The 26,045-nt window shown below is 52.2% G+C and overlaps 1 protein-coding gene across 6 annotated transcripts in view; it reads left to right on the plus strand.

Annotated features, from left to right (window-relative positions):
* The window catches only part of PAX2 (paired box 2), a 77,284-nt gene that overhangs the window by 17,453 nt on the left and 33,786 nt on the right, over nucleotides 1-26,045 (plus strand). For 4 of the 6 annotated variants that reach the window (XM_047072684.1, XM_047072679.1, XM_047072682.1 and 1 more), the window contains exons 4-5: nucleotides 13,336-13,421; nucleotides 14,932-15,051. In XM_047072684.1, the coding sequence (XP_046928640.1) occupies nucleotides 13,336-13,421; nucleotides 14,932-15,051 (206 nt within the window). Of the gene's footprint in view, nucleotides 1-13,335; nucleotides 13,422-14,931; nucleotides 15,052-20,597; nucleotides 20,667-26,045 lie in introns of all 6 variants that reach the window. The other 2 variants (XM_047072683.1, XM_047072678.1) reach the window with 1 other exon arrangement.

Here is a 26,045-nt window from a genome sequence, read left to right on the forward strand (position 1 = left end):
GGTGCTTTGCATTTTATAGGGTTTTTTTAAGATAAAATGAAACGGTAGTGGAAAAAAAATCCTTATTTGATGGGTTTGAAGGGTTCCTCTGATTCTTAAATGTCATAGAGGGAAGAGGAGGGAGGTAAACAGGAAGAGTAAGGAAAGAGAGGAGAGAAAGTAGAGACAAGATAAAGGATAAAGAGAGAGGTGAGGGGGAAGTAAGCAAATATTTGACAAGTTCAAACTGATCTGTCTACTATTGTCCCACATATCTGGATGTTCCAGGGAACCATAGGAGGTTGATAATCACGGCAGTTATTTTCACTGCTAAGGGCTAAAAGATATTAAGAAGTAAATTTAGGAGAAAATTTTACTTTGGGCTTGATGTATGAACACATTGAGCAATGGCTCCAAGTAACGACAACTACAGATTCTTTTTACCCTACACTCAATAAGAACAAAGGTGAAAACCAAAGTTCTCCAAACCCCCGATGATGTGTTCTGTCTCCCCACCTCTATGGAAAGGCCCGTGGAATGAGGCCAAGGCCCAATCCCATTCTTGCCTGTAGTTTTCCCGGCCCCTTTGGTCTGGGTGGGTAACCAAGTTCAGCTCAATGGACTTTCATAAGATCCACACGCAACTGCCTTAATATTCACTGATCTGATTTCCTTCTTACCCCTTCCTTATTTCCCAATTTGACACCTGGATTTCACTATCCCTTATTTATACCTATTGGCTGGCAAAGGTTCTGACTTTTAAAATTAGAAAGCAAATATTTTAAATGAGCTAAATTTGAACCCTGAGGACTCAATTATCCTTGAATTTTTTTCATAAGTGTAAAATGCCTAAGGGCCACCACCTTCCTTTCTGCCTATTCATCCTTGCGGGGCTGGATGCAGCCCTCTGTATGGAGACAGGCAGTGGCGAAATCTGTCATCGCCCAGCCCCTGCCGCTGTCCAAAGGGACCGGAAGGCAGAGGAGGGAGCTACCCCCTGCCTCCACACTACCTGACTGAAGTTTTTACACTTCTCCACTTAGATCACACACAGCTTTACTCATCTTGGGGTTTTAGGTATGTTAGCACACGTGTGTACACGCTTGTACACATGCAGAGGCCAATCTATGGCCGCTTTACTTGGTAAGCCCTTGTGTTCATAATAATAGTAGCTAACAAGTGCTTACTGTAGTAGAAATCATTATAAGCATGTTGCATGTATTAATTGATTTAAGCCTCGTAAACAACCCCATAGGGCTTTATAGGATTGTTTATAGATGAGGTAACTGGAGTTTAGTGACGTTAAGTAAGTTACTCAGGTCACAAGGCTAAGCAGCAGAACTAGGATTTGAACCCAGGCGGTACTGGCTCTAAAACCTATGTGTTCATCCAGCACTCCACCCTTCAGATGGCCTTCGCCGTCAGAGGAAGGGCAGGTGTCTGCAGTCTCTTGCAGGGCTCTGTATATCTCGCAGCCTCACACCCAGCGATGTAGTTCCACATTTCCTGACAAGCTCAGAACAAAGACCCTGAACCCTAGTAGAAAGTTATGCCTAGTAGGTGTTGCTGTACTCTTCCATGGTGTGTGTGTGTGTGTGTGTGTGTGTGTGTGTGCATGCGTCTGCGGCCTGGTGAGTGCAGGCCGCTGCTGAGCCGCATCATCTGGGGATGCTGGGAAGGAAGAAGGTGCTGATGGCCAGAATCCCAGAGAGGAGGGGACTGGGGAACTAGAATTCCTGTTGGACTTGGGTTCATGTTCCTTGGAATCGGGGAGTTTACTCCCATCTATCCTCCTCTACACAGGCTTGGAGGCTTAACTTTCCACATGAGGCAGATGTAGGGAGGGTGGCCCCAGGACCTGTGTCAGTGTGGTCAGGTCAGAAGTGTCCCACGGATCAGGGGCAGTGTGCTTCCAACAGAACAGAGCCGTGCTTCTGGTCATCAAGAAGAGATCTGTCCCTCATCTCTAGAATCTTCCTTCTGGAAAGCAGCAGTGCAAATGACCAGGTCGAAGTAAGCTAAAAAAGCTAAAGGATGGGCCCTCTCGCCCACCTCCCGCCACCACACCGAGAAAGCAATTACCGAATCGTACAGCACCACCCAGATCCAACATCATTACTCAACCCACATCACCAAGGAGACACCCATTAACCTAATCTCTGAGACGTACATTACAAAAAAAAAAAAAGATGCTGATATGATCAACGAACACAATAATTCAAAGCTGAGACGCAGACATTGCTGCTAAACAATACTCAAATTCCTCCAGCTCAGTGTTACACAAAGTGCAGTCACCTCAATGTCATATCACAAAACACCAAGTAACAAACCTCACGCCGGCTGCAGGAATGCGTCCGGCCACAATGCGTTACAACGTACACCCAACACAATTCAAACCCTGCATCCCACAGGCGCACCCACACGCAAAGGCTGAAACCATGCGGCCACCAGAGCAATAGTAAACGCGAGTCAGACAGACACAGCAGTGGACCGGGAAGCACAGCACCCGGCCCTTCTGCACACCCAGCAGAAACCGGTGTAGCCTCCCCAAGCTCAGCGTGCTCTTGACCCCCAAGCTCAACGCAGCCTGCCAGAAAGCAGCAGCACCATCCGGTTTCTCCAGCAGGTGGATGTGTCCAGACCATCACCTTCAATAAGGCCTCCGGGCCCTGGTTGCTAGTAAGAGAATAAACTGTCCCCTGAGCCTGCTTCCTGAGACAGGACGAACCCCGCTCTGTCCTGGTTGGGGTTTAATAAGACTTTGCTGTTACTGAGAACGACAGAGCTCCGGGGAGGGAGGGAAAGGTGGGGGAGGCCTGGGAGGGGGCTCACCAGGCTGGGTGCGGGATTCCCCTTCCTCCACCAAGCCCTGCCTTCCGTGGCCATTCCAGAGCCGAAGCCCTCTTGCTGGGTGTTCACTGAGTATCGATTCAGTCTGCAAGCAATTTTAATATTTCTTCAGGGACTTTCCAGCAACAGCACAAGTCATTAATTCACCCTCCCAAATTGCTTATTCAATAGCAGGAACATGGCTCCTGAATAAAGTCCCAGAATTTATGTGACTCGCACGAGTCAGGAGGTCAAACAACTGTTATGGAGCGAAGTTAAAAATCCAAATAAAATATTGACACTTTTTTGGGGAGGGGGAGGGGGGGACGTAAAGGTATTTAAAATAGGTTTTTGTTGCAATGCCCCCAGGATAAAGAATGGAAGGAGACTGAAGACAAGTTGGAGTTTATAAAATCAATGGAATTTATTGCACATCTACTTGGCATTTAATAATTCTCTCATTTCCACATCCCCTGCACCCCATCCTAGCCATAGACAGAAAGATACACAGGTGTACAAGTGCACATTTATGCACATCAATACTGGTTCACGGACCAATATAAAAACACAGTTGTGATGTGAGAATCTAGACACCCTGGGAAGGGATCAGTGATAAGTGTGACTGTGGCTTACATGTTTGACAGAAATAGGCGTAACTGGGGCAGAAATTCATGAAGTAGGTTTTGATAAATATATCCAGTATTATAAATCTTGGATCAATGCATCAGAGCAGACATGAATATAAAGATACACTAATCATGGAAGTAGTTTCTAGAAACATAGAAACCGAGAAACACTTCTGTGTGCGGTTTCGCCACGCGATCATGTACATGATTTGAAAACTCGAGAGATAGATAAAGAGATGGATGCAGAGAATTTGGAAACTCTACACCCAAACCTACCAGTGCATATAAAATACTGAAACCATAGCCACTTAACCTAAAATTGTGGTTCGTTTGTTACACGGACGTGCTGCTCATCAAATACAGGGGAGAGGTTAAGCATGTTTGGAATCACTGCTGTATGCAATTTCTGTTTATTGTCTCCACATACATTTGCTCAGTTGTCCAGATCGCAGAGGCGAGAAGACTGTAGGGGAAATTTGTTCATGCCCAAATAGTTAATAAACACAGATAGCTATTAATGTAGAAACTTCCAGGAGAGGTAAGATGGTTCAGCCTATACACACTGGAGTCGCAGGCCTGTACCCAAAGTCTGGCTCCAGTGCTGTTCAGCACGTGACCTTAGGCGAATTGCTCAGCCTCCTTGTTGTCGCGTTGGTGTAAGAGACAACAGGCGTATTTGACAGAGTTGTAGTTCAGATTTGAATGAGAAAATGCGCTTGTCACAATGCCTGTCAGTTAGTGAATATGAAATAAATTTTAGTTACTTCTTTTGCCGTTATTATATGCAGCTCTTCTATTCAGGGCCAGCCTCTCATAGATTCTACCATCTGTTCTTGATATGAGTTATTCTACCCAGTGGTTGGCAGCGTGGGTTCTGGAGTCAAGCTCCCAGGTCTAAATCCTGGCTCTGCTACTTACCAGCTGTGTGCGCTTGGGCAAGTGACTTAACTTCTCTGAGCCTCAGCTTCCATGTCTGTAGAATAGGGATAATAATCTTTGTAAGAAGTTGGAATAAATTAAACAATCCACCTAAAGTGCTTAGCACAGTGCCTGGTACATAGTGAGCATATATTAGCTCACTATATCCCTTAAGGTGTCATCCTTATTATTAATACTAACGTTCAGTTGTTTTCCAGCAAATAGTTTTTTTCTTCAAAAAATTTTTAAAATTCTGCAAATAGTTTTGAAATACTGACATCATGGGGGCGCCCTGGGTGGCTCAGTCAGTTAAGCTTCGGACTTCGGCTCAGGTCATGATTTCATGGTTCATGAGTTCGAGCCCCAAGTCGGGCTCTGTGCTAACCGCTCCGAGCCTGGAGCCTGCTTCAGATTCTGTGTGTCCCCCTCTCTCTGCCCCGCCCCAACTTGCTCTCTCTCTCTCTCTCTCTCAAAAATAAATAAACATTGAAAAAAGCTTTAAAAAATATATGTAAATACTGACATCATGCCAGGCCCTGTTACTAGGTGCTGAAAATACAATAGTGAGAAAAATGGGCATGACATCTGTCCTTGTAGAGTTCAGAGTCCAGGGGAGGACTCAGGGTGAACTGAATAAGCAAGAAAACAAGCTTTCAGCTCTGTGCTAGACCCTGAGGGGAAGAGGGGTACAGGGCAGAATAGATTGGAAAGCCAGGGTGGAGCCAAACTGGGGAAGATTTTGAAGGCCAGGCTAAGGAATTTTGAGTGAATTCCGTTGGTAACAGAACGTAGTTGCGGGGCTTAGCCACATCCTATTCTTTCAGCAGGCAGACTAATGGGTTGTTTTTGAATACTGAAGTAACTAGGTAAGAGGTAGAGGGGCTAGGGGCACAGAGGTCAGGTCCCACCTCTGCTGCCACTCAGGGCACTTCCTCCATGCTTCCTTCCGCTCACCCAGGGAGGTGGGCATGCCAGGGAGGGACACGAAGTTTGGACGGGCAGGACTTGGTCCCAGCAGTGAGTCTACACAGCACCCCTTCCACCATCCTATCAGGATACGAGGCAGTCTTCTAGCCTCTGGACCTTCCCGAGCAGGACCGCGGGCTGGACAGCTGGTGGTCCCCAGTTCTAGCCCAGAAGCCCTGACAGATGAGGGCAGGCCGGTGGCGAGAGGAGCTAGTCTGGTCACGCTCTGGGCTTGGCATGCACTGCAGACTGGTTTCCAAATGGTTAGTTAAACACATTGCCCCTTAATTTTTAAACCTATGCATATCTTGAAGTTAAATCAATCCATATGCTTACCATCCATCATATAAACCATCACTATTGCCCCCTTGGGCCAGCCCCATGGCCCATCTAGCCTGGTAAATGGTATCTGGCCTGGGCTCCCAGGGACACGTGGTGGAAGGATTATCGCCCTTAGTGCCAGTCTTAGAAGGCTAAGGTGATGCAGAATACCTAAAGAAATAATAGCTAAGGTGATATCTAAGGAACCCAGTGGGAATCTATCGCCCTGGAATGCACAAAAAACTATCTGCAAATTATTTTTATTTTTAACCTGTAGTTCAGTTTCCACAGAGGAACCGGTAGCTTCTTGAATTTTGGTTACTGGGCCAGTTAGAAGTCAGGATCAGCAGATGGAGAGAGATGTCAATTGATAGAAATGAGTAAGGAACCTTCTGAGCCACTAAGACTTTCTCTCAACCCTCTCAAGGCTCCCCTCTATAACCACAAGGATGGTTTCTTCCCCCTCTGGCTTAAGCTAGTCCTCTCAAATACTATAGAGTCTAAGAGTAGTCTAGAGAATTTGCTTACATCCAGATTTCTGGGCCCTACCACCATCAGAAACTCTAATCAGGAGGTGTGGGGTGGTCCTCAGGGATCGCATTTTAGCACGAGTCCAGGGGATTCTAAACGCAGGTCGTTCAAGGACACTGGTTTGAGGAAACTCTTCTGCAAACTTTTCATTCATTGGAGCTCAGTCGTGACTTCTGAGAAGCAACCAAAGAGGCAGAAGCTCTTGACGCATGTAGGGGAACCCCTGTTAACCTCGGAAGCTGTGCATGCCAGCTCCGCCATGCTATGGCCAGAATGGAAGGTCCTGCCCATACCTTCTCCTCACCAGCGGCCGTTCTCCTGCACAGACCCTGCCCGACCTATGGTTAGTTGTCCAAACCCAAACCTGTAGGGCATGTGAGTGGGCGCGGGCAGGCAACTCTAAGCTGCACAAATTGCAAAGCTGGAACCTGGGACGACAGAGTTCACACAAAGAAAGCGCTTCCGGGCTGCCACTGGGGAGGGCAGATTGGATGGATGCTGTGTCCTCTGCGAGGAGGAAGTGGTAAATTTAGGGTTTTAGTTCCTGGGATGTACAGAGGGGAAATTCTAGTCCTTTACTCCCCCGGAGTAGGGGGAGGTAGGAACCATTTTTAGGAGAGGTGAAATCTTCCTGGAGAATCTGTGATCCCTAACTCGAGGTTCTGCTGTGAAAAGTCTCCAGCTGTTTGCACTGGTCCAGTTTGACTCAGGGCTGAGCCAGGGACACGTACCTGATAGAGGCTTTCTCAAGGGCCTGTGTTGAAGCGATTACGTGCAATCACTGGGCAAAATATCCTTTGCTGAAGCAAAAATCATTGTGTCCTTTGGAGTGACCCGGCCTGCCATAGCCAGGCAGCCCAAAGCTCTGGCAGGGGCCCCTCCCACCGCTCGCCTGGCTCAGTGGGCCGTGGGGTCAGCTAGTCTGAGACATTCCCTGGAGTTCCCTTGGTTTACCAAATCAGGAAAGACTTTCCCTCTGTGAAGAGTGAAGTGTTTTCTGCAAAAACTGTGAAGTGAGCAGTCTACCACCCTAGGGCAATTTCAACTGATTTTTACATGTATATGGCACGTGTGTGTGGGTACCTAGGACTTCTTGCGCTAAAAAACCATTTCAGCAAACCAGTAATATGACCAGGCCTGGGGCCAGGCTGAAGGCCAGGAGGCCATTCTACTAGGAAGTAATTCCAGTGTAGGGAAAGCAGTCTGTTCTAGGCAGCTGAACGGGACGTGATGGGGACAGGCTTGTAGATCATGTGTATATATCACATTGTCAGCAGCTGCTTCTAGTAGGTGTTACTACTCCCGTTTTAGAGCAGGGAATACTGAAGCTCAGGGAGCCCCTTACCCTTGGTTTCTCAGAACACAACAGCAGAGACTGGAAATAGAATCCAGGAGTTTGGATTCTGGGCTTTAGGGTCTCTCTTTTCTGGAGGCAGGAGAGTTTGGTGGTTATGGGTATGGGCCCTGCATTTAGTCTACTTGAGTTCAGTCCCCAGACTTGCCACTAAGTAAACGGGTGACCTTGGGTAAATGACAATATGCCACATCTACAAAATGGGCTATTGTGAGGATTAGGTAAACTATTTGTTTGGGGCACACAGAACACTGCCTAACACATGGTAAACCCTCAATAGACAATGGCTTTCATTACTGGAGCTCCTGCTAAGGGAGCACTGCTCCTAGAAATCCTGACCGGCCCAGTCCCGGAAATGCCGCCACCTGTCTCTCCAAGGTGAGCTGTCTAGGGTCACCCCAATGCTAATAGGACCTCTTCTTGTCTCCACCTCAGGGGGAGTTTTTGCACACCATTTATTATCATATAATACAATGCAATATAATATCATACATAACATAACATAATATGATGGGTAGGTTAACTTGGAAACCCTGAGGCGGACCGTGGATGGATGGATAGATGAATAGATACATTTGTACTAAGTATACATACATTATATCATTCTATTGATTTGTAAAAAGTTCCCGGTCTGCCTGGCTGTAATGAGATTTTTGAACTTTGCGTGGCGATCAATGAGTGGAATATTATTGGCCTGGAGAATTGATATACCTGCTCTCAGTGGCTTGTTCTGCTCCCAGGCTGCCCCGGCCCCCCAGGTGTACGATTTCAGCAGACACTTAACCTTTTTTACAGTGTCATCAGGCTAAAAGGAATCTAATAGTGACACAGGACTTGTGCTCAGCACTCTGCCACTATTGCTTTCCTGTCACAAATAATTTATAGCCTTCTATTTCCATCCCTGAGCCTGCACCCCAGCCCTGCCTCCCACTTTCCCCCAGCTCCCGGGAATCAATAAACTCACACAGCCACAGTGGGACTACAGGGTGCCCAGAGACAGACAGACGGACAAAGAGAAGGGAGAGCGACAGAGGGGCAGAGAAAGACAGAGAACGAAACACAGAGGCAGGAATGCGAGGTGGAGGAAGAAGTGAGAGAGGGAAGAGAGCCAGCGGAGGGGTAAGAGTGTCCCCGGCGCTTTCTTGGAATGTTGAGAGCTCCTCGGTTTCTTCATGAGTTTAACAAACTGTTAATGGGAGTCTCATTACATGCTCTCCTTCTAACTCACAGAGCTGATGAAACTGTTTTGATCTCCAGCTTGGTGGGAGGTGGAGGCTTCCTGGGAATTTAACCAAAGAAAGAGTGGCTTCGCCCCCCTCCCCCCTTGTCGTCTATACCCCGAAGCGCCACCACAGCTCCCTGGCATCTACAGGGTCCCGAAGAAGCTACTGCTCATACTGTCTGTGGACCCTTCCTGGGGCCCCCGGGCAGAGGACCCTAATGTATCTTCCTGAGAGTGTCTCTGATTCACCTCTTTTTGGGTCAGGCTGTGACACCTGCCACTGGTGTTTCCTGTCTTCTCAGTGCCCTTTCCAGGGCCGCCATAGCAGCTACACTGGCCAGGCTGGACCGTGCTGGGCTGAGAGGCCTCCTGCCCGTACCTGGCTCAGTCCCTAAAGAGAAAGCAGCCAGTCCTGGCGGTCACTCATAGGAGTAATGCTACAACTAGTCGTGATTATTGTTATTAGCAACATTAGCATGTATTGAGCCCAGCATCATACAAATCATCTTACATGCGTTATCCTGTTTAATCCTCACCACAATCCTAGGAGGTGGGTAGTATTATTATCTTATTTTACAGATGAGGGAGTAAGAGACTGCCAAGGGTTTCACAGGCAGTTAAGTAACAGAGCCGAGCCTGACCCAGAGCCCAGAGCCCATCCCCTTCTTCCCTTTGCCCTAGTCGCACCCTTGCTAAGTGCCTAAAGTCCCCGTGCTGGGCTCAGACAAAGCCAGAAAGGTGGAGGAGGAAGGGCATCCCTGTGAAGGAGAACATGCTAGAAAGGGAAGTGATGAGCAGGCGTCCTGACGTGTTCCCATGGCAACAGGAAACAGCGCTTCTCGGCTCCCCTGAGTAGAGCTATGGCCTCCAGCACCCCCACTGCACCCTCCGAAGACCCGTACCTGCAGACTTGACTTGAAGGCCAAGCCTGCCCGGGGCCACGGAGGCCAGGATGTGTCTGGCTGTCTCGCCGTGCCAAGAATGAAAAAGATCTGAAGAGAAGGAAGATCAACAGGGGGAAATAGTGCCAGACGATCACCCAAAGCAGTGCTTTACTTTATCCTTTTAAGCTGTGGTGATATTCCCACGAGTTGTTGGGTTGTGTACAGGATGCAGGGGGGCAATGGATGACTACCAGGGACCCGCGATCTCAGTTCTTAAATTTCCCGAGAGCAGCTCTGGGGACTAGCAAGTCTGCCTGGGGGGCACGGATGGACGCCAGGAGCATTAGTAACTCACGGCAGGCATCCCGCCCAGCTCCTGTCCCATGCACCACCAAGCCCCCGTCAGGGAGTAGTGATTTCCTATCACTTGCTGCCTCAGCTGAATCTGCACTGGTGCCTCAGGGGTCAGAGGCTCTGGGTAACAAAGATAGAGACCCCACAAGGCCATCTCGTTACCTGTCTCAACCAGCCCCAGCCCTGGGGCCCCCTTAGTCCAGGGCTCATCAGCCCGCAAGCCAGAGCCACCCATGGCAGGACCAGTGAGATCCCAGAAGCTTTTGCTGCAGTGAATTAGGAGCGGCTGCTCTGAGCTGTATACACAGCCTCCTTCTAGACTTTTCCGGTACACCCGCCTACATCGCCCTTAGCCACTGTCCCATCTTTTCCCATTGTGATCATGCTCCAAACATTCCCCCAACTCTTGGGAGATGACCTTCCCTTCTGCTTCGCTGAGAGATAAAAACTGTAAAAGCTCCTTCTCGAAGCTTTTGGCCACCTCAAAATGCACCATCTCTCACCAACTCCCCCTGGCGCCTCTCCTTGTTCTGTCTCGCTTTCTCCATCATCCACATTCTGTCAGGCAACTTCAGCTCTTCTCTGGTTCTCCCTCCTCGGCCTGCAAGTGTACCCAAGTCTTTCCTCCCCCAACCAGCCTTCCCTCCACTCAGCTGTCAGTCCCATCCACCGGCTTCCACATTTTTCTCTCTTCCTTTCTACGAACTCCCGAAGGCAGGAATCTACTTTCACTGCCTCCCTCTCCTCCTATTCAATCCCTAACCTTTCTGTCTGGCCCCTGCTGCAGTTGTTTGTTGAGACCTCTGTCCCCCAAATCCCCAAACCTGTGCCTCTTCTTATTCCCAGTTCCCTCCAACCTTTGCATTGTCACCGATGCCGCGAATTATCTTCTCTTTCCGGAAACGTTTTTCTCCGTCGACTTAGGTGAAACTGCCCAATCCTTGCTCTGCCATTTCCAGTGTAACCGATTCTGACCCCTCTGCAAGGTCGGGTTCTTTCCCCCAGCCTGTGAAAGCCAGTGCCCTCCAATATCCACTCCTTCGGCCTCTTGTCCCTATCAACGCTCTTTTTCCTTGATGGTTTCTTAAATCCACATGTGCTGTGCTAGCTGGACACCCCCCTCCCACCTCAAACACTGCGTGTCTGAGACAAAACCCGCCACCTCCCTGCGTCTCTCCTCCTGACAGTGGTGCAAACCACCAGCCTTCCAGGTACACAGAATTAGGTTCTTAGAGCCATGCTGGACTCCTGTTAGGTGCCCAGTCGGCCATTCTGCCTTCATGACGTCTTACAGACTCTTTCTTTTCTTTCCTGTGACCTTGCGCCTGTATATTGCTTTACCAGGATCTGTCTGCAAGTGTCCCCTCTGGTTTAGAAATCACTCATGGCTTGAGATTCTCTAAACCTGGTTGCTGTATGTTGGGAGAAGTATGACAAAGTACCAGAAAAAGCCCACGTCCTAGAGACTGAGTTCTGACTCTGCCCTGACAGTGTGATTTTGACTAAGCTACTTAACCTCTGTGAGCTTTGGTTTTCCATCTGAAAAACGAGGATAATAGTATCTACTTTGGAGGTTGTTGGGAGAATGAACAGTAGCGTATGTAAGTAATATAAATCGCATATAGTGTTGGCGCATGATAGATGACCAGCAAATGGAAAAATCACGATCATCTTCGTCGCTTCCAAGTTTTCAGCCTTATTTCCTCTTGCTTCTTCCTGTACCTCCACTGCTCCTGGCTGGCTGGTCTGGGCTTTACCCCTAAAGCTCATTTGGCTCCCATGCTTTGCTTCTGTCTTCCTCCAGCACCTACTTTTAATGTCCCCTACCCATCCCCTCTGCCACGGCTTCTCTGTTCACCTTAGAACCATGTTATTTTTTTCACTGCAGAGGAGACCTTAGAGATCCTGTAGTCCAACCTTTTTTTACTTTACAACTGAAAAGTAAAGGTCCAGAAACGTAGAGTGATGTACCTCTGAGGCCCAGAGAAGTAGAATGATGAGCCCAAAGCTATGGTGGCCGATTAATGGCAGGGTCAGAAGCAGGACTCAGGGTCCCGGCCATGCATTCCGGTGCCCTTACCACTCTCCTCCGTGCCTTGGGCCCCTTCATCTGTTCAGCCCTGTCTTGCTTTGAAGGTCTACATGAAGCTCTGCCTCCTCAGTGACTTCTTTCCCAGTCCCCACCTGCAAGGTGGCTGGATTCCTCCCTTGCCTCCCTCTAGCGCTTATGGCCTGGCCCCTCGGGGCTCCTTTGCGTTCTTTGGGTGTGTGTGCTCCCTCCCCAACTTCATCTCCAGCACTGTGAGGCAGGTGCCTTACCTCTATTGCCTGTGGGTGCTCGGTTAAACCTGGTTACAGTGGAGTCTGCTCATGGTTTGTGACTCACCTGGTCAGTGTGGGTGAACTTGACTCACACGCCACTCTGCAGGGAGGAGCAATGCCATTGGAGAAATTGCCTCAAGGGTACCTATTTTGACTAGCGGATGGAGGGGAGCATTCCTTGGTCTTGGCCCCAGCATTGGTCTTTTGCACGTCTGAGCCCCGGGCTTCTCAGACCACTGACAAGCAGGCCTATCCCCAGTCCTGGGACGTTTGATCCAGCCCTCTACCCCTAAAGTGCACAGGGTGGGTGCGAGGCTTTTCAACTAGGCTGGAAAAGAAGCTGTGGTCCAAGTAAGACCCCAGAAAAGCAGGCCATTGGGCCAGCAAGCTGGGCAGAGATAGGACAGTAAGTGGGCTCAGGAAGAAGTTGTTCAGGGCCTGACATCTGGCAAAGGGACCATGTGCTATGCTGGATTCCCTGGGACAAAAAGGGTCATCTGTGACCCAGCCCTTTCCGGGCTATTTCTTTTTAGCCCAAGAAATAGGAAAATCTCACTTCCCCCCCCCCCTCCAACTCTAGAAGACTGACACAGTCCCAATAGGAAAAGCAGCTCCAAAACGATCTCTAGACAAGGCAGTCTTGTTCCCAGGAGGAGGTTTGCGTGTGGTTGAGGAGGGAAGGCGGGACAGCAAGCCATCAGGGCAGCCCCCACCCCCAGAAAGGGGGAGGATGCTGTGCTCCACTCACTCTGCTGCCCCAATCCTTGCTACCAAAAATGAAGCTGCAATTCAGATGATGCACACCGCAGGAGAGAATACAGACTCCCTCTGTCCAGCTGCACTAGGTCGGGTCTGCAGAGCCAGTGGGAGGGAAAGTGCGTGCCTCGCGGCAGTCAGTGAGGGCAGGGGTGCAGGGAACAGATACATGAGGAAGGAGCTGGGGAGCTTGGGCGAGCCCCTCTGGGCTGGGCTGGAGAAGGTGCAGGCAGAAGGCACGTGATGTGTGATGCTGTCGTGATGCTGTTGCAGGATCATCAGGACCAAAGTTCAGCAGCCTTTCCACCCAACGCCGGATGGGGCTGGGACGGGAGTGACTGCCCCTGGCCACACCATTGGTAAGAGGGCTCAGGGAAGGGAGGAAGCGGGGGCCCACCCAGGAGAGCCAGGACGCCACCCCCATTCCCTTCAAAATGGCATGCCTGCTGAGGCCCCAGGACCCCTTCCCCAGCCCACGCTCTCCCTGAGCTCCTAGAGGTGGGGATCTCCCCAGGAGACTAGCTCACCAGGACTGTTTTTGCTTCTTGCGCACATCACCTTGTAGCTGCCTTGTCTGTCTTTCTGTCTCTGTCTCCTAAATCAAGCTTTTCCTTTGGCTTTTCTTCTCTCCCTGCCTTCCCCTTCCTCATCTTTTGTTTTTATCTGATTCTGTCTCCACTTGCCCCTTTTTCTTTCCTATCTACCCTCTTACGGCCTTTTTTTTTTTTTTTTTAATTTTTTTTTTTTTCAACGTTTATTTATTTTTGGGACAGAGAGAGACAGAGCATGAACGGGGGAGGGGCAGAGAGAGAGGGAGACACAGAATCGGAAACAGGCTCCAGGCTCTGAGCCATCAGCCCAGAGCCTGACGCGGGGCTCGAACTCACGGACCGCGAGATCGTGACCTGGCTGAAGTCGGACGCTTAACCGACTGCGCCACCCAGGCGCCCCTCTTACGGCCTTTTTAAAATTTTTAAAATTCTTTCTCTCTTCTCCCCTCCTCTCCCTTCTCTCTCTCCTTTCCTCTCTCTGCCTCTCCCTTTCTCTTTTCTCCTCTCTGTATGTGTGGCTCTGGATCTGTTGGCATCTCTCTGCTTCGCTCTTCACAGCTTCTCTCCTCTTAGCCTGTCTCTTCTTGATCTGTCTCTCCTTCCTCCCCTCTGTAACTCTCTGCTGCTCCAGCCTCCTTGTTTACTGATCCTTGGCCATGGCCTCTCAGAGACACAACCCAGGCCTACCAGAGCACCAGATAAAACCCCCTCCCATATTGTCTTCCCTTTGACCCAAGGGTGCTTGGTGGTGCTGCAGCCATAGATGAAGCCTGGAGTTTAAGGGGCTGAAATGTGATTATGCTTTTGTTGCTGCCCCTCTTGGAAGCTGTCCCCTTATCTCTTGACCAGCAGGAAGTAGAATGGCTGGTCCCGGGCCTCCTGAAGTTGGCAGGAGCCGCTGTTCATGAGGCCGTGTCACAACGTGCGCCGGGAGGGAGGATCGGGCCGGGCTGTACCTGAGCAGAGTGAATGGTTTCACTAGTCTGTGCCCTGAGGGAGAAATTGGGAACTTCTCAAGTGATTTCAAGACCAGAAGCAACTGGGAGAGAGGAGCTGTGCCCTCCTGGGGAATATCGTGGCCATTCTTGTGTCTCCTAGAGAGAGACAGATCTTAGAAAGCCACGGCGTCTGAAAGGAGATAAGTAAAGGCCAGCCCAGGAGACCAGAGGCAGCGAGCTGGGGTTTGTTTAGAGGGCGGAGGAGAACATGGGCTCGCCATCCCTCTTAACCCTCTGCTTCTCTCTGCCCCCAGCCTGGGGGCTTTGGTCTGTGATCACAACTGTTATCCTGATGGCATTTCCTCCTTACTCTCGTCCAGTTCCCAGTACGGCCTCCCCTCCTGTTTCCAGCGCCTCCAATGATCCAGTGGGATCCTACTCTATCAACGGGATCCTGGGGATCCCTCGCTCCAATGGTGAGAAGAGGAAACGTGATGAAGGTAGGGAGGAGGGAAGAGGCTTGGCTTCCCTGTGCATGCTTTGTCCTTGGACTCAGGGCTCCGGTTTCGGCCCGGCCTCGCAGCTGCTCTGCTGGGAGATCAGTTTTAGTAGCAAAGCCCAGGTCCCCCTACTGCCCTGCTGGCTCCTGGAGAGGGAGGCAGGCTGCTGGTGGGGCCATCAGCTTCACCATCTGCTCAGCAGTCTTGGTGGCCTCACCTTCCACCGGGACTGCCCCTCATATCCCAGTGGGGTGCCAGGGGAGAAGCACAAACCAGGTACCTTGGGAGGGTTCAGGAAGTTGGGGGACAGCTGGTCTTTGACCCAAGGATGAGAGGCCGATCTGCCTTATTCTTACCTGATCCAACCCCTCAAAAGATGGGGGCGTGATGTCACGTGCAGCTGACCCCAGTGTCCTTTCTCTGTGACACATGGATTCTGCCCCCCATTGAGCTGGACACGGGCCCTCTGTACTCTTCTTCCCTATGGGAGGAGACACCACTCAGGCTCCTCTCTGTCCCTTCCCTTCCGTTCCCTATAATGTCTCAAGTGCAGCCAGCTGTTAGGCAGGGAGTTCAGGCGAGGGAGGAATGAAGAGGAGGAAGAGAGGGGAAAGGATACAGGAAGAGGGAGTGGTGGCCACGGGCCTGGGAGAAGGTGTTCTACAAATGTTGGGATGTGAGGGGTCCCTTGGTGACCATCTGGTGCTCTTCTCATGCATGAGCCCAGGGCGCAGGGCTGACCAGCCCAGACAAACGGAGACACCAGTGTCTCAAGCCTGCTTCCTGCCCCAGTCTCATGGTCCCTGCTGGGGAAGCAGTAACCTTCTGGTCTAGGGAGGTCTAGAGAATCTCCCATGAAATAGAATCCTCTAGAGATGAGCATACAGGGGGACTGCATACCCCTTTAGCCTGGACAGTCCCAATTTATGCCCTTTGTCTCTGCATCTTGGCCAGTCAGCATCTCCTTTTTCTCTCAAAAATGTCCTGTTTGGGCAATAAATCATGTGGCCATCCCAAGCATAGACAAGCCCTTGATTGGGGCGGCTTTAGAGGGTAAGGAACAGAGAAAAGGAACAAAACTGAGCTTCCCTGGGCCCAGGCTGAGGGGAAAGAGAGTGTGAAAGCCCTGGCCTCCAGCGGAAGGGACAGGACAGGCCTAGGTCTGGCAAGACAGTGATGACCTGGTGCTGGCCTCCTTCCAGAAGCCCTAATGGCCTCGTTTCACAGGGAAACAGCTTGTCTGGCTCTATTTCTCCTTCTTCCAAAATATCCAAACCCATTTGGCTGCCACGGCCTTTGCCACTCACTAAATTTCATTGTGGTTGTTTTGGCGGCCACCCTCGATGGGCAGGGGGAGGCCTCGCGAAAGGCCCTAAGTCCTAATTCTCCCTGGGGGCTGACCATACTCCAGCCTTAGCCAGGTGCCCTGGCACCCCGAGTGGTTGGGAAGATTCTGCCTCAGGCCCCAAGGGTTTCTCCTTTAACCACTGGCCCCTGCATTTTTTAGAGTGTGAGATGTCCAGCAGGCAGGGCGGGGGAGGCCACAGGACCCCCTGTGTGCTCTCCCCTGTTGGTTCCCAGTTGGGGCCAAGCATGCCCTCTGCTTCCCGGGCTCCCGTGGGCCATGAGAGGAGGCCAAGAGTAGGGAGGCACTGGCATGAGGCTGTGGCCACCCGGGGTCAGGCCCCACTGGCCCAGAACAGACTGCTCTCCTCCCTGCAATTGATTACATTCATTGTTTCAAGTCAATTCAATTCAGTGAACCTTTTCCTGTGCATCAGCTGCAAGAAAGGCTTGGTGCTACAGGATCCCAAAGCAGAACAAGATATGATTCTTGTCCTTAAGGAGCTTCCAGTCTAGCGGGGCGTGTAAAACACGTGACCCCAGAGAGCAGAAAGCTCCATCAGATATCTGTGTCGTGATGGGAGGCCTGGGCCGCAGGCCATGGGAACTCGGAGTCAGGAGGGAGTAACCTGGCAGAAAGGGCCGCATTTTGAGGAGGAACCTGAACGATGGGTGAGGGGCATGTGCAGGGACGATGCAGGGTGAAATTCTGTCTGGTGGGGGAGCCTTAGGACCAGAGGGTGCTCTGGCAGGGTTGCGAGGGCGCTAGGGAAGGGCTGGGAGGGAAGCTCAGTAGATGGGCTAGGGCCACAGGGGACTAGGCCAAGACCGGACCAACTATAAGGAGTCTAGACTTTTTTCTGCAAGCATGAGTAGCCACTGAAAGTGTCTGAGCAGGAAGAGAGAAGAGCAGGGCCGGGTTTGGGAAGACCATCCTCCAGCAGAGTGACCGTGGTGGGAGTGGGGAGACATCTCAGGAAGCAGTCAGTATCTCCTAGGTGAAGGATAATGGGGACTCTTAGGTTCCTCTTCCTGCTTAAACACTTCTCTCCTGGGCCTAGTCAGGGTACAAGGAGTATCAGAGGCCCTATTTCTTTTTTTGGGGGCGTGGGGGGATGGTTCTCTGGCCTTGACTCCTGCTTCTCTTGACTAACCCAAACCAGATGGAGCTGCCCTTTCCCTGGTGGAGGCCAGCACCTTTGAGGGAGGCTAGGTCTCCCTGACCTTCCCCCACCCACCCCCCCAGGCCACGGTGCACACTTGACCTGTCAGATCCAGGTGGAAGGGAGAAGAAGGAAAGGAGAGAGCAAAGACAGACCTTTCGCAGCCCTGCCCCCTCCCCCACCCTGGGTGCCTCCAAGCAGCCAGGCCCAGTTTGCATTAGGGAGCAGCTCAGATGATTAAGAATAGGAGAGATAATTATGTGTCAAGATGATGTAGCCCAAGTCTGCAGTCAGGCCAAGGTAGCACAGCAGCTGGCAGGCCGGTAGCAGGAGGCAGCCTCAGGCGTGGGCTGCAGACGCCCAGGTATGTCCTTCAGCTACGGGGCCAGCACCGAGGGCTAAGAGAAAACCGACTTGGGGCACTGAGGGGTGTTGGGATGAGAACGGGGATCCGTGTCAAGGGACTAGACCTTGGGGGAGTGGAGGGGCATATCTTCCTCCCGGAGGACCCCACTCTCCCTGCCAGGCTGGCTCTCCTTGGGCCCCACACACTGTGGCATCTTTCTAGAAGTGCCATGTCCCGAGGGCAAGCCGTGAGCCTGTCTGTCCTCAAGGAAACCACTCCCGCTCCCGCCTCTGGGTACGGTCCGGCCTATTCTTCAGCTCTAACAATGTCACGGTGGTGGGCATTAGCGAGGACAATCACTGCGGCGTGTGCTGGCATTATTGGAGACAATCTCAGCAGTAGTTATTGGTGTTCACAGTGATAATACCCAGAGCGTTATTGGCATTGGCACTCGGAATATGGACAGCGTTATTAGTATCTGCAGCAATCATATCTGTGGGGATATTAGTAAAGGGCCGATCAGCTGTGACTCTGGGGAGAAAGGAAACCCACAGTGGCTGTCAGCCTACTTGAGACGCCTTCTCACACCCTGGCCATTGGAAGTACGGAAAAATTCCGGGGCTTTCCTTTGAGAAATGTGCTAGTCAGGAAGCTTTGACACTCCCCACCTACCTGAGTCCAGGAGCCCCCAGAATGGGACAGGTAGATGGGCCCGGGTAGATGAGGAAGCTGTGTCATGAAGTACCCAGAAGACAGGCTGTCCATCAGTCTGAGAAGGTAGATCCCCATTTAGTACCCTGCTAAAATCTCCGCCTCTTTTTGGCTACAATTCGGGGGGAGTATATTAGGGTCCTTGGGAGGGACCCTGTTTCCATGACTGTTGCATTCCCCGGTTTATGTGGCTGGAAGATACAGCCTCTCGATGTTTTCAGGCTGGGAAACCAAAGACCTTTGCCTTTACCCAGTTGCTCTCGGCCGTAGCCCAAAACATGGCTGTCCATCCGTGTTGTTGAAGCACGGAGCAGTTACATAACTTGTCCAAAAATCCAAATGAAGTCATATGGTATGAGTCTGTTGATCTGTGTGCGGGGAGGTGTGTTGGTATCATCCTTTGATGTGTGGGATTTCAGGGGGCCGTGATTTTGCATTCCATTAATTAGGTGCACAATGAATTGTGCAGTTGAGTGGAGCCAAACCAGTGCAGTTGTGCGTTTGCAGACAGGACGGGTTTGCACGGCCACTAACGGCTCAGTCCTGTCGCTGCCTTTAATAGCTCCCTTCTGCTTTGGATGAAGCTATAACTGGAAAAAAGAGGCTTATTTCCTTAGTTAGTTTCCCTTCTCGAAGTCCCCGAGTGCATTGCTCAGGTTAGACTTGGGGCCAATGAGGGGATTAGGCTGCGAACATGAGCAGCACCTGCCCTGTCCAGGAGCCCTGGCCTCGGGCAAGAGGAGGCTGTAAGACCCCCAGCGAGAAGGAGGATGCCAGGGGGAGCCCAGCAGGAAGTCCCCGGAGTGGCGTGGATGGGCAGCGTGGCTCGGTGGGGAGGGGTGTGGGCTCTGGAATGAGGCACACCCAGGGTTGAATCCTAGGGCCTTGCGCAAGTCACTTACCCTTCATCAGCTCGGTCTCCTCCGTAGAATGGAGATGGTAACAGCACTTATGTCAGGGGACTGTAGAGCGGGCTACACAAAATCACGGAGGTAGTGTTGAGTCAACTCCATCTTGGAAGATGGGTCGTTGGGGATCTCTGGGGGAAGACCTAAATGGCAGGTTTATGTTTTGAGGGGAAATAAAGTCATGACAGAAGGAAACATTCGGGCACAGGCTCCCTCATCTTGGTGCGGGGAAAGCTAATGCTGGGATGAGCCAACCTGGATGGGACCAGGGCAGTGGGGGAGAGATGTCAGCCTCGCCTGTGTGACTTGGGAGGACCTTCGTGTAGCTCTGCTCAGTCATTTGCTCTGTGGTTATCCAGGGGGGCCGCGTGGCATCTCGTAGCGTCCGCAGGCATTTTAGATGTGTCTAAATAAATCTAGGACCCCCTTCTTTTCTAACGTGGAGGCACCCCTCCCTCCATCCATTGCTGTGCATTTCTGCTTCCACACGTAACTTTCTTTATCTAGGGAAACATGTGTTTGTTGTTTTATGGACCCCATGTAATTTCTTACGTGGTTTATGCAAATGTGGGTGTGTTTTCTACCGTGCTGAGATCTTTGGGTGAAAAGGGGTGTGGGACGCCATGCACTGGGCAGGCGTGCCATCTTCCGGGTGATGATGGAGAGATGGAGAGATGATTGGAGAGATGACCAGATGCGAGCAGGTGCGTTTCCACCAGTACTAGTGAGCGGGGAGAGCTCGAAGCTAGGCCTGAGTGTGTTAAGGGTCCACAGTACTAAGACACAGGTGTGCATATAGAGTTTTGCCCAAAGGGCCCCGTAGGCATCACCTTGCATTCTGTTGGCAAATGGATGGGCTGTCCTGAGCCTGCCTCCAGGTTTGCTCGGGGCCGAAGGCTGGGGAGACTGAGGCTGGGAACCCTGACACCCTCAGGCTGTGTGGGAGTCGTCTCTCAGAAACCTCACAGCCCCTCCCTTGAAGAGGAGCCCGGTCTCCCAGTCTCAGGGTCTCGGTCTTCTACCTGCCTATCTTTCGGGATCTCTCAGTGTCTGTCTGTCTCTTATTTGCTCTAGTCGAGGTATACACTGATCCTGCCCACATTAGAGGAGGTGGAGGTTTGCATCTGGTCTGGACTTTAAGAGGTATGGGGGCCAGAGGGAACCTGGTGTGGGGGTCAGGGGAAAGAGCTGGGGGGGTGGCGGTTAGAGACTATTCAGAGAGTGGGCTCCTGAGAGCCAAGGAGCAGAGAAGGAGGAGGTGGGTCAGGCTTCCACTGGGAAACCAAGAGGCTAACAGAGTCTCGGGGCCTGGATCACTTCCGCCATGGGCCACCGCTGGGTTCGGGGGCGGAGGCCCCGGTGGCCTGGAGGGTCAGGCGCTCAGTGGATGGGGGGTACTTTTCCCAGCCCTTGGAAAAACAAAGAGCGGATCGGGTAGTAAAACAAAAGCAAAGGAGACCTGGAAGCACCTGACAGCCCTAATTCATCACGGCCCAAGTTTTTTCCTGTGTTCCCATTATATTTGTTTGTAAAAGTGGAAATCAATTTTGAAGGTAATTTTCTGGAAAGAATGGAAGGGAGGTGGGAGGGCCGGATAAGGCAGAGATGGTAAAAGGAAAAATTTAGGCCAGGCACAGCCCAGGGGCAGCTCTTGGCAAGGTGAAAGAAAATTGCATATTCAATCTCCATCCATGAATCTCCCTCACTGCTGCCCGCCTCCTGCTTGAAAACAATGAAGGCTTTTTCCCAACGCTGGGCAGGGCCTCGGTATCAGCCCCACTTTAACTTCAGGGTCATTAATTCCCTGATTATTGAAGGAGAAGAGAGGGTTGCAGCACCTTCAATTCCAAAGGCACACCGCCCCCCCCCCATGTGATCAAGCCCGGGCTGGGGTGGGGCGGGGGGCAGCCCGGGTGAGGTGAGGTGGTGTTGCAGAAGACCAGAGGGGTGGGGAGGGAGGAAATGGGGAGCCAACTGGACTGGGGGGAAGGAAGCCAGGAGGAGGGTGGAAGAAGGCAGTCATTACTGCATACCTCTGTTGTGTTGTTATTGCAAATTAAAAGTAGCATGTTCCACTCCACAGCTATCTTTGGGGAGGGAGGGGCACCGAGGGAGGTGGGGGATCTTATCATTGCTTCTTCAGCAGACCAGCCGTGGTGTCACCGTGTGAGGTGACATTTGAATTTACAATTCCGCTGAGAAAAGCCATTAATTCACAAATTAACATTTCTCCCTCTCCCTCTCTCTTTAACACTCTCTCCCTCTCTCACATGGATGTGCAAGCAATTGAAAAGACAAAGGAAATAGCCTTAAGGAAGAGACTTTACTGCTAGTCTGTCTGTGCCGAGATTGCTCCCCCTGCTTCCAGATAGATAAACCAATTACCTGAGCAGCCCTGCTCCTGGCCGCCCGCGATCGCCTCCTTTTGTGGGCTGCCTCCATGGCTGGATCACACTCGGTGTATCTCATTAATGTAAACCAGGCATGCCCTGGCCACCGGTCTCTCTTCCCCACTCTTTCTGGAGGGGCAGCGGGAGGAGTGCCGGTGTCAGAAAAGGCAGACGAGGAGGACCCCGGGGAAGAGGAGAGGCTGCACTGCCCGGCTGCCAGGCCCTGGGACTCGGGGTGCGCCCACAGTCCCGGAGGAGGTGATGGGGGAAGCCTGCAGGTGAGCATTCCTTGGTAGGCTGGCGTGGGCGGACGCTTAGAGGCAGAGGCAGGGGCCAGAGCCTGACTCGCCCAGGCCCGCAGGGCCGTTTTCTGTGGCCCTTTGGTCCAGATGCAGAGGACTGGCAGAAGCAGAGAGGGACCCACGCACTCCTTGCACGGGAAGAGCTTAGGGAAGTTTTGTTGAGTATACACCATGTCAGCGGGCCAGGAGTCGGCCCGAAGGAGCTGGTAGGGGTGCCGAGGAGGGTCTAGAAGACTCCTCGAGGCTGTACCTTGTTGCAGATTCCTTAACCTAAACCCAGGACTGGGGCACAGTTACGTCCGTTTGCCACCTAACCCTTACACCTGTACCGAGCCGTCCGCTTCCCTTCTCAGAGAACACTCACCCAGCAGGGTGGCCTGGGTGGCAGTGTGCTCTCAGAACTCTGGCGTGAGTTTACATCGCGGGCAACGGAATCGCAGAACCTCTTTTGGCTTTTACTCTCCTCCAGGCCCTGGCCAGGGACTGTGAGAAAACATTATATTGGCAGAGGGAAGCTGAGCAGAGTTTGAGGTTCTCAGAGGAGACGAGGACGTACTCTGTGGATTATTGCTGGGATTATATGATTCCACACGCACGATAGTACTTAGCCCGGGTCACGGATTCTGCGCCTCATGAGGCAGGTCCTATGAGAGTCCAGAAACCAAATGCACATGAAGGTAGTCATTTGTCTAGACAAGCGCCCGAGTTTAACTGCATCAACACAACTCAACCTATGTTCATTTTCCAACAAAGATTCAAAACCTGGCTACTGTCCACGCCAGTCCAAGAAAGAGCTAAGCTTCAAAGGTCAGCATTCACTAAGCCACCAAAAAAAACAAAACAAAAAAAAAAATCCACTCATGAACACACGTTCATTGTTATGATTATATCTTCCTGGTAACCTGGGAAATTAGACCGTTCATACCTGAGGGGGGAGTTTTCCTATCTTAGTTGGATCACATATTTTAGCCAAACTTTCTGGGTAATGTTGGCCATGAGCCTGTTGAACACCGACCATGTCGTTATACAGAGGTAGGGGTAGGTCATGCTGGTATTTTCTTAAGACCTTTTTCCTTGTCATCTGTGCTTACGTGGACTTACGTGTGTCTGTGGGGAAGCCCTAGGACTTAGCCGTGGCAGTGGACATAGGCATGTGCAGTGGACATAGGTGCCTGAATTGCTACATAAGTCTCTGCGTTTACGCCAGAGACTGGCAGCCAAATCATTAACCAGCGCAGTCTCCCGGCCAGTTCGTGCTGCTGTGGATACAGAGTTCCGTTTGGTTGTTTGAGGAAGTATGTTGAGGTTTAGCACGAAAGAGAATTTTTTTCATAAGGTGCCAAAAGGTCGGAATAGGTAGGTGGACTCTCCCCCCACCCCCACCCCCCAGGAGAGAAGGTACAGATTTGCAGTCGAGGGGCCTGTATGTGTCCCTCCGCCACTGGAACTTGTGCTGGGGGAACCACAGCATCGCAACTTTTCCAGCAAGGGCCGCCTCCTGCCCCCACCCCTGCGTCTGTGCACTCCTGCGCACCGCGCACGCGCGCCCGTTTTGTCAGACTAGGTCTTCGCCTCCGAGTCTTCCATTCGGTGACTACCTTCCAGCCCTGCCGGTAGGCATCGTTCTCCTTCCTCCACCGGCAAGGGCACCAGGCGAGAAATCCGCTGCCTCAGCTCTGCCCTTCTCCCCCAAGTGCAGGCTAGGGATGCAGGAGGGAGGAGCCGGGCCCTGCTGCTCTCGGGCTCACCTTCCCAGGCGCCTCCTCCTCTGCAGGCCGGGGAGGGGGCAGCTGGGAAGCGCAGGGGCATGGGGGACACTTCAGAGAAAGGGTCCGGAAGGCAGGTAGGCTGGGGAGACCCCGAGTGCTGCTGCCGGAGGGGTGGATCCGAGCAGCCTCCGGACCTTGGCTGGCTGCCCGCGGAGGAGCCCTGAGCTCAGGGCGGGACCCTTTCCCTGCCTGTCTTCGCCAGGGCCATGGTGGCCACAGGACTCTCCCGGACCCTCCCCATTCTGCCCTGTGTGTGGGGGGGGGGGGTGAAAAGGCAAGGAGGCTTGGGGGAGGGCCGGACCTGGCTCTGGGGCTGGGAGACAGATCACGAGCCTCAGAGCCGAGTTGCAGCAGCGCCAGTAATTCAAACCATCCTGACCCTTCGGTGAACCCGAACCTGCTGACCTTGACAACACCAGACAAGGGAGGCCTCACAAACCTCAACCTGCACGAAGGCCTCGCCTTCTCTCCCTCCCGTACTTGGAGCCCTGTGGCCCAGCCTCCAGGTGGCTCCTAATTTGGCTGTCCCCACCAAATGTCAGCATCCCTGCCTCCCTGAAGTACCCGCCCGCCTGCCTGCCTCAAAGCACCCTCTGTGCTTGGCTCCACTGGAGACAGTACATGGGCATCTCACGGGGTGGGGGTGGGGGGGCTGCAGGGCCAGGTCAAGGAATTCTCCTTTAAATAGGGCTTTTTTAAAAAGGCGTATTTATTTTTGAGAGAGAGTGAGAGAGAGACACAGAGAACACAAGCAGGGGAGCGGCAGAGAGAGAGGGAGAGAGAGAATCCCAAGCAGGCTCCCAGCTGTTAGCGCAGAGCCCAACTCAGGGCTCAATCCCAGGAACGCAAGACCATGACCTGAGCGGAAATCAAGGGCCGAATGCTTAACTGACTGAGCCACCCAGGCGCCCGTAAATTGGGCTTTTACGCCTTGCCCGTTCTCCTCCTGCCTGAGGCTTCATCTTTTCTAGAAACATGGCGCGCGCGCGCGCGCGCGCGTGTGTGTGTGTGTGTGTGTGTGTGTGTGTGCGCGCGCCTGCGCAGTCTGAGTGCACACAGGGGCAGGGATAAAATGTGATGGAGACAGAGCGGACAGAGGAGGGAAGAAAAGCCGGAGGAAAGCAGCCACAGGAACCTGCATTAAAGTAAATGCAGTTTATGAAGTTTATGCTTTCCTCCTAGGGAGAGCTGGATTCCATCCAACAGCCTCTCAGAGCCTGGCAAACAGCTCCTGAAGCAGAAAGTGCGGGCAGGAGCTCAAGCAAGCCAGTGACAGAGGGAGAGATGCGTGGACACATGCACTCTTTCTCTCTCTCCTCCCCGTCCCCCCCACCTCTTCCGCCAGGTCTCCCTAGGCCACTGCAAAGTCTGGGACGGCAGGGTGGCGGTGGGGGTTGGTGGTTTGGTGGGAGTGACTCCAGGACCTTCACTTTCTTTCCCTCTCACTTCCCCAGCCCCCCACCTCATCTCCTTTGGTGGCGTGGCCAACCCAGACACCTGGGTGGACTGGTGGTGTGGCAAGCTGGGCCGAGGGTAATGTGGGCAGTGTGGACCCTGGGGCAGCCGGCTGGTGGAAGCTGCCCCGGGTGAGGGACAGCGCAGTGAGGATGGTCTTGGGGTGGTAGGCGTGAGGCCTAAGTAGTAGAAAGGACCAGAACGTGGTCTCCCAGGGAGCTGCCTTTTTTTTCTGAGGCTGGGATTCATTTTCTCCGGTACCTTGGTCTAGGCCAACTGGGTACCTTGCAGCTACTGAAGACAGCTGCTGGAGTCTCTTAAGCAGAAACGATTAGCAACCGTATTTTTTCTGGGAATTCAGAGGAAACAAATGGTTGACAAGGTTAGGATACCCGCGTTCTCAGAGGGACTTACAAGCAAGGTGGGATAGCTGCCCTTCTAGACCTTTCTTCGTGTGCACAGGCACGCAGGTTCGTGTGTGCGTACGCTAATAATATGTAAGTGGGCCTTGACTTTAGAGGAAAGGGGAGTGTCCGGTAAGGCTGTCACTCGGCCCGGGTGGGGGCATGGCGCTCCCTTGCCCCTGTGCCTCATCTGGGGATGGGA

Source organism: Lynx rufus, unplaced genomic scaffold (genome assembly GCF_022079265.1).
Source record: "Lynx rufus isolate CCGP_SWC_20201006 ecotype Redwood Valley unplaced genomic scaffold, mLynRuf1.p SCAF_11, whole genome shotgun sequence".
Taxonomy (NCBI): Eukaryota; Metazoa; Chordata; class Mammalia; order Carnivora; family Felidae; genus Lynx; species Lynx rufus.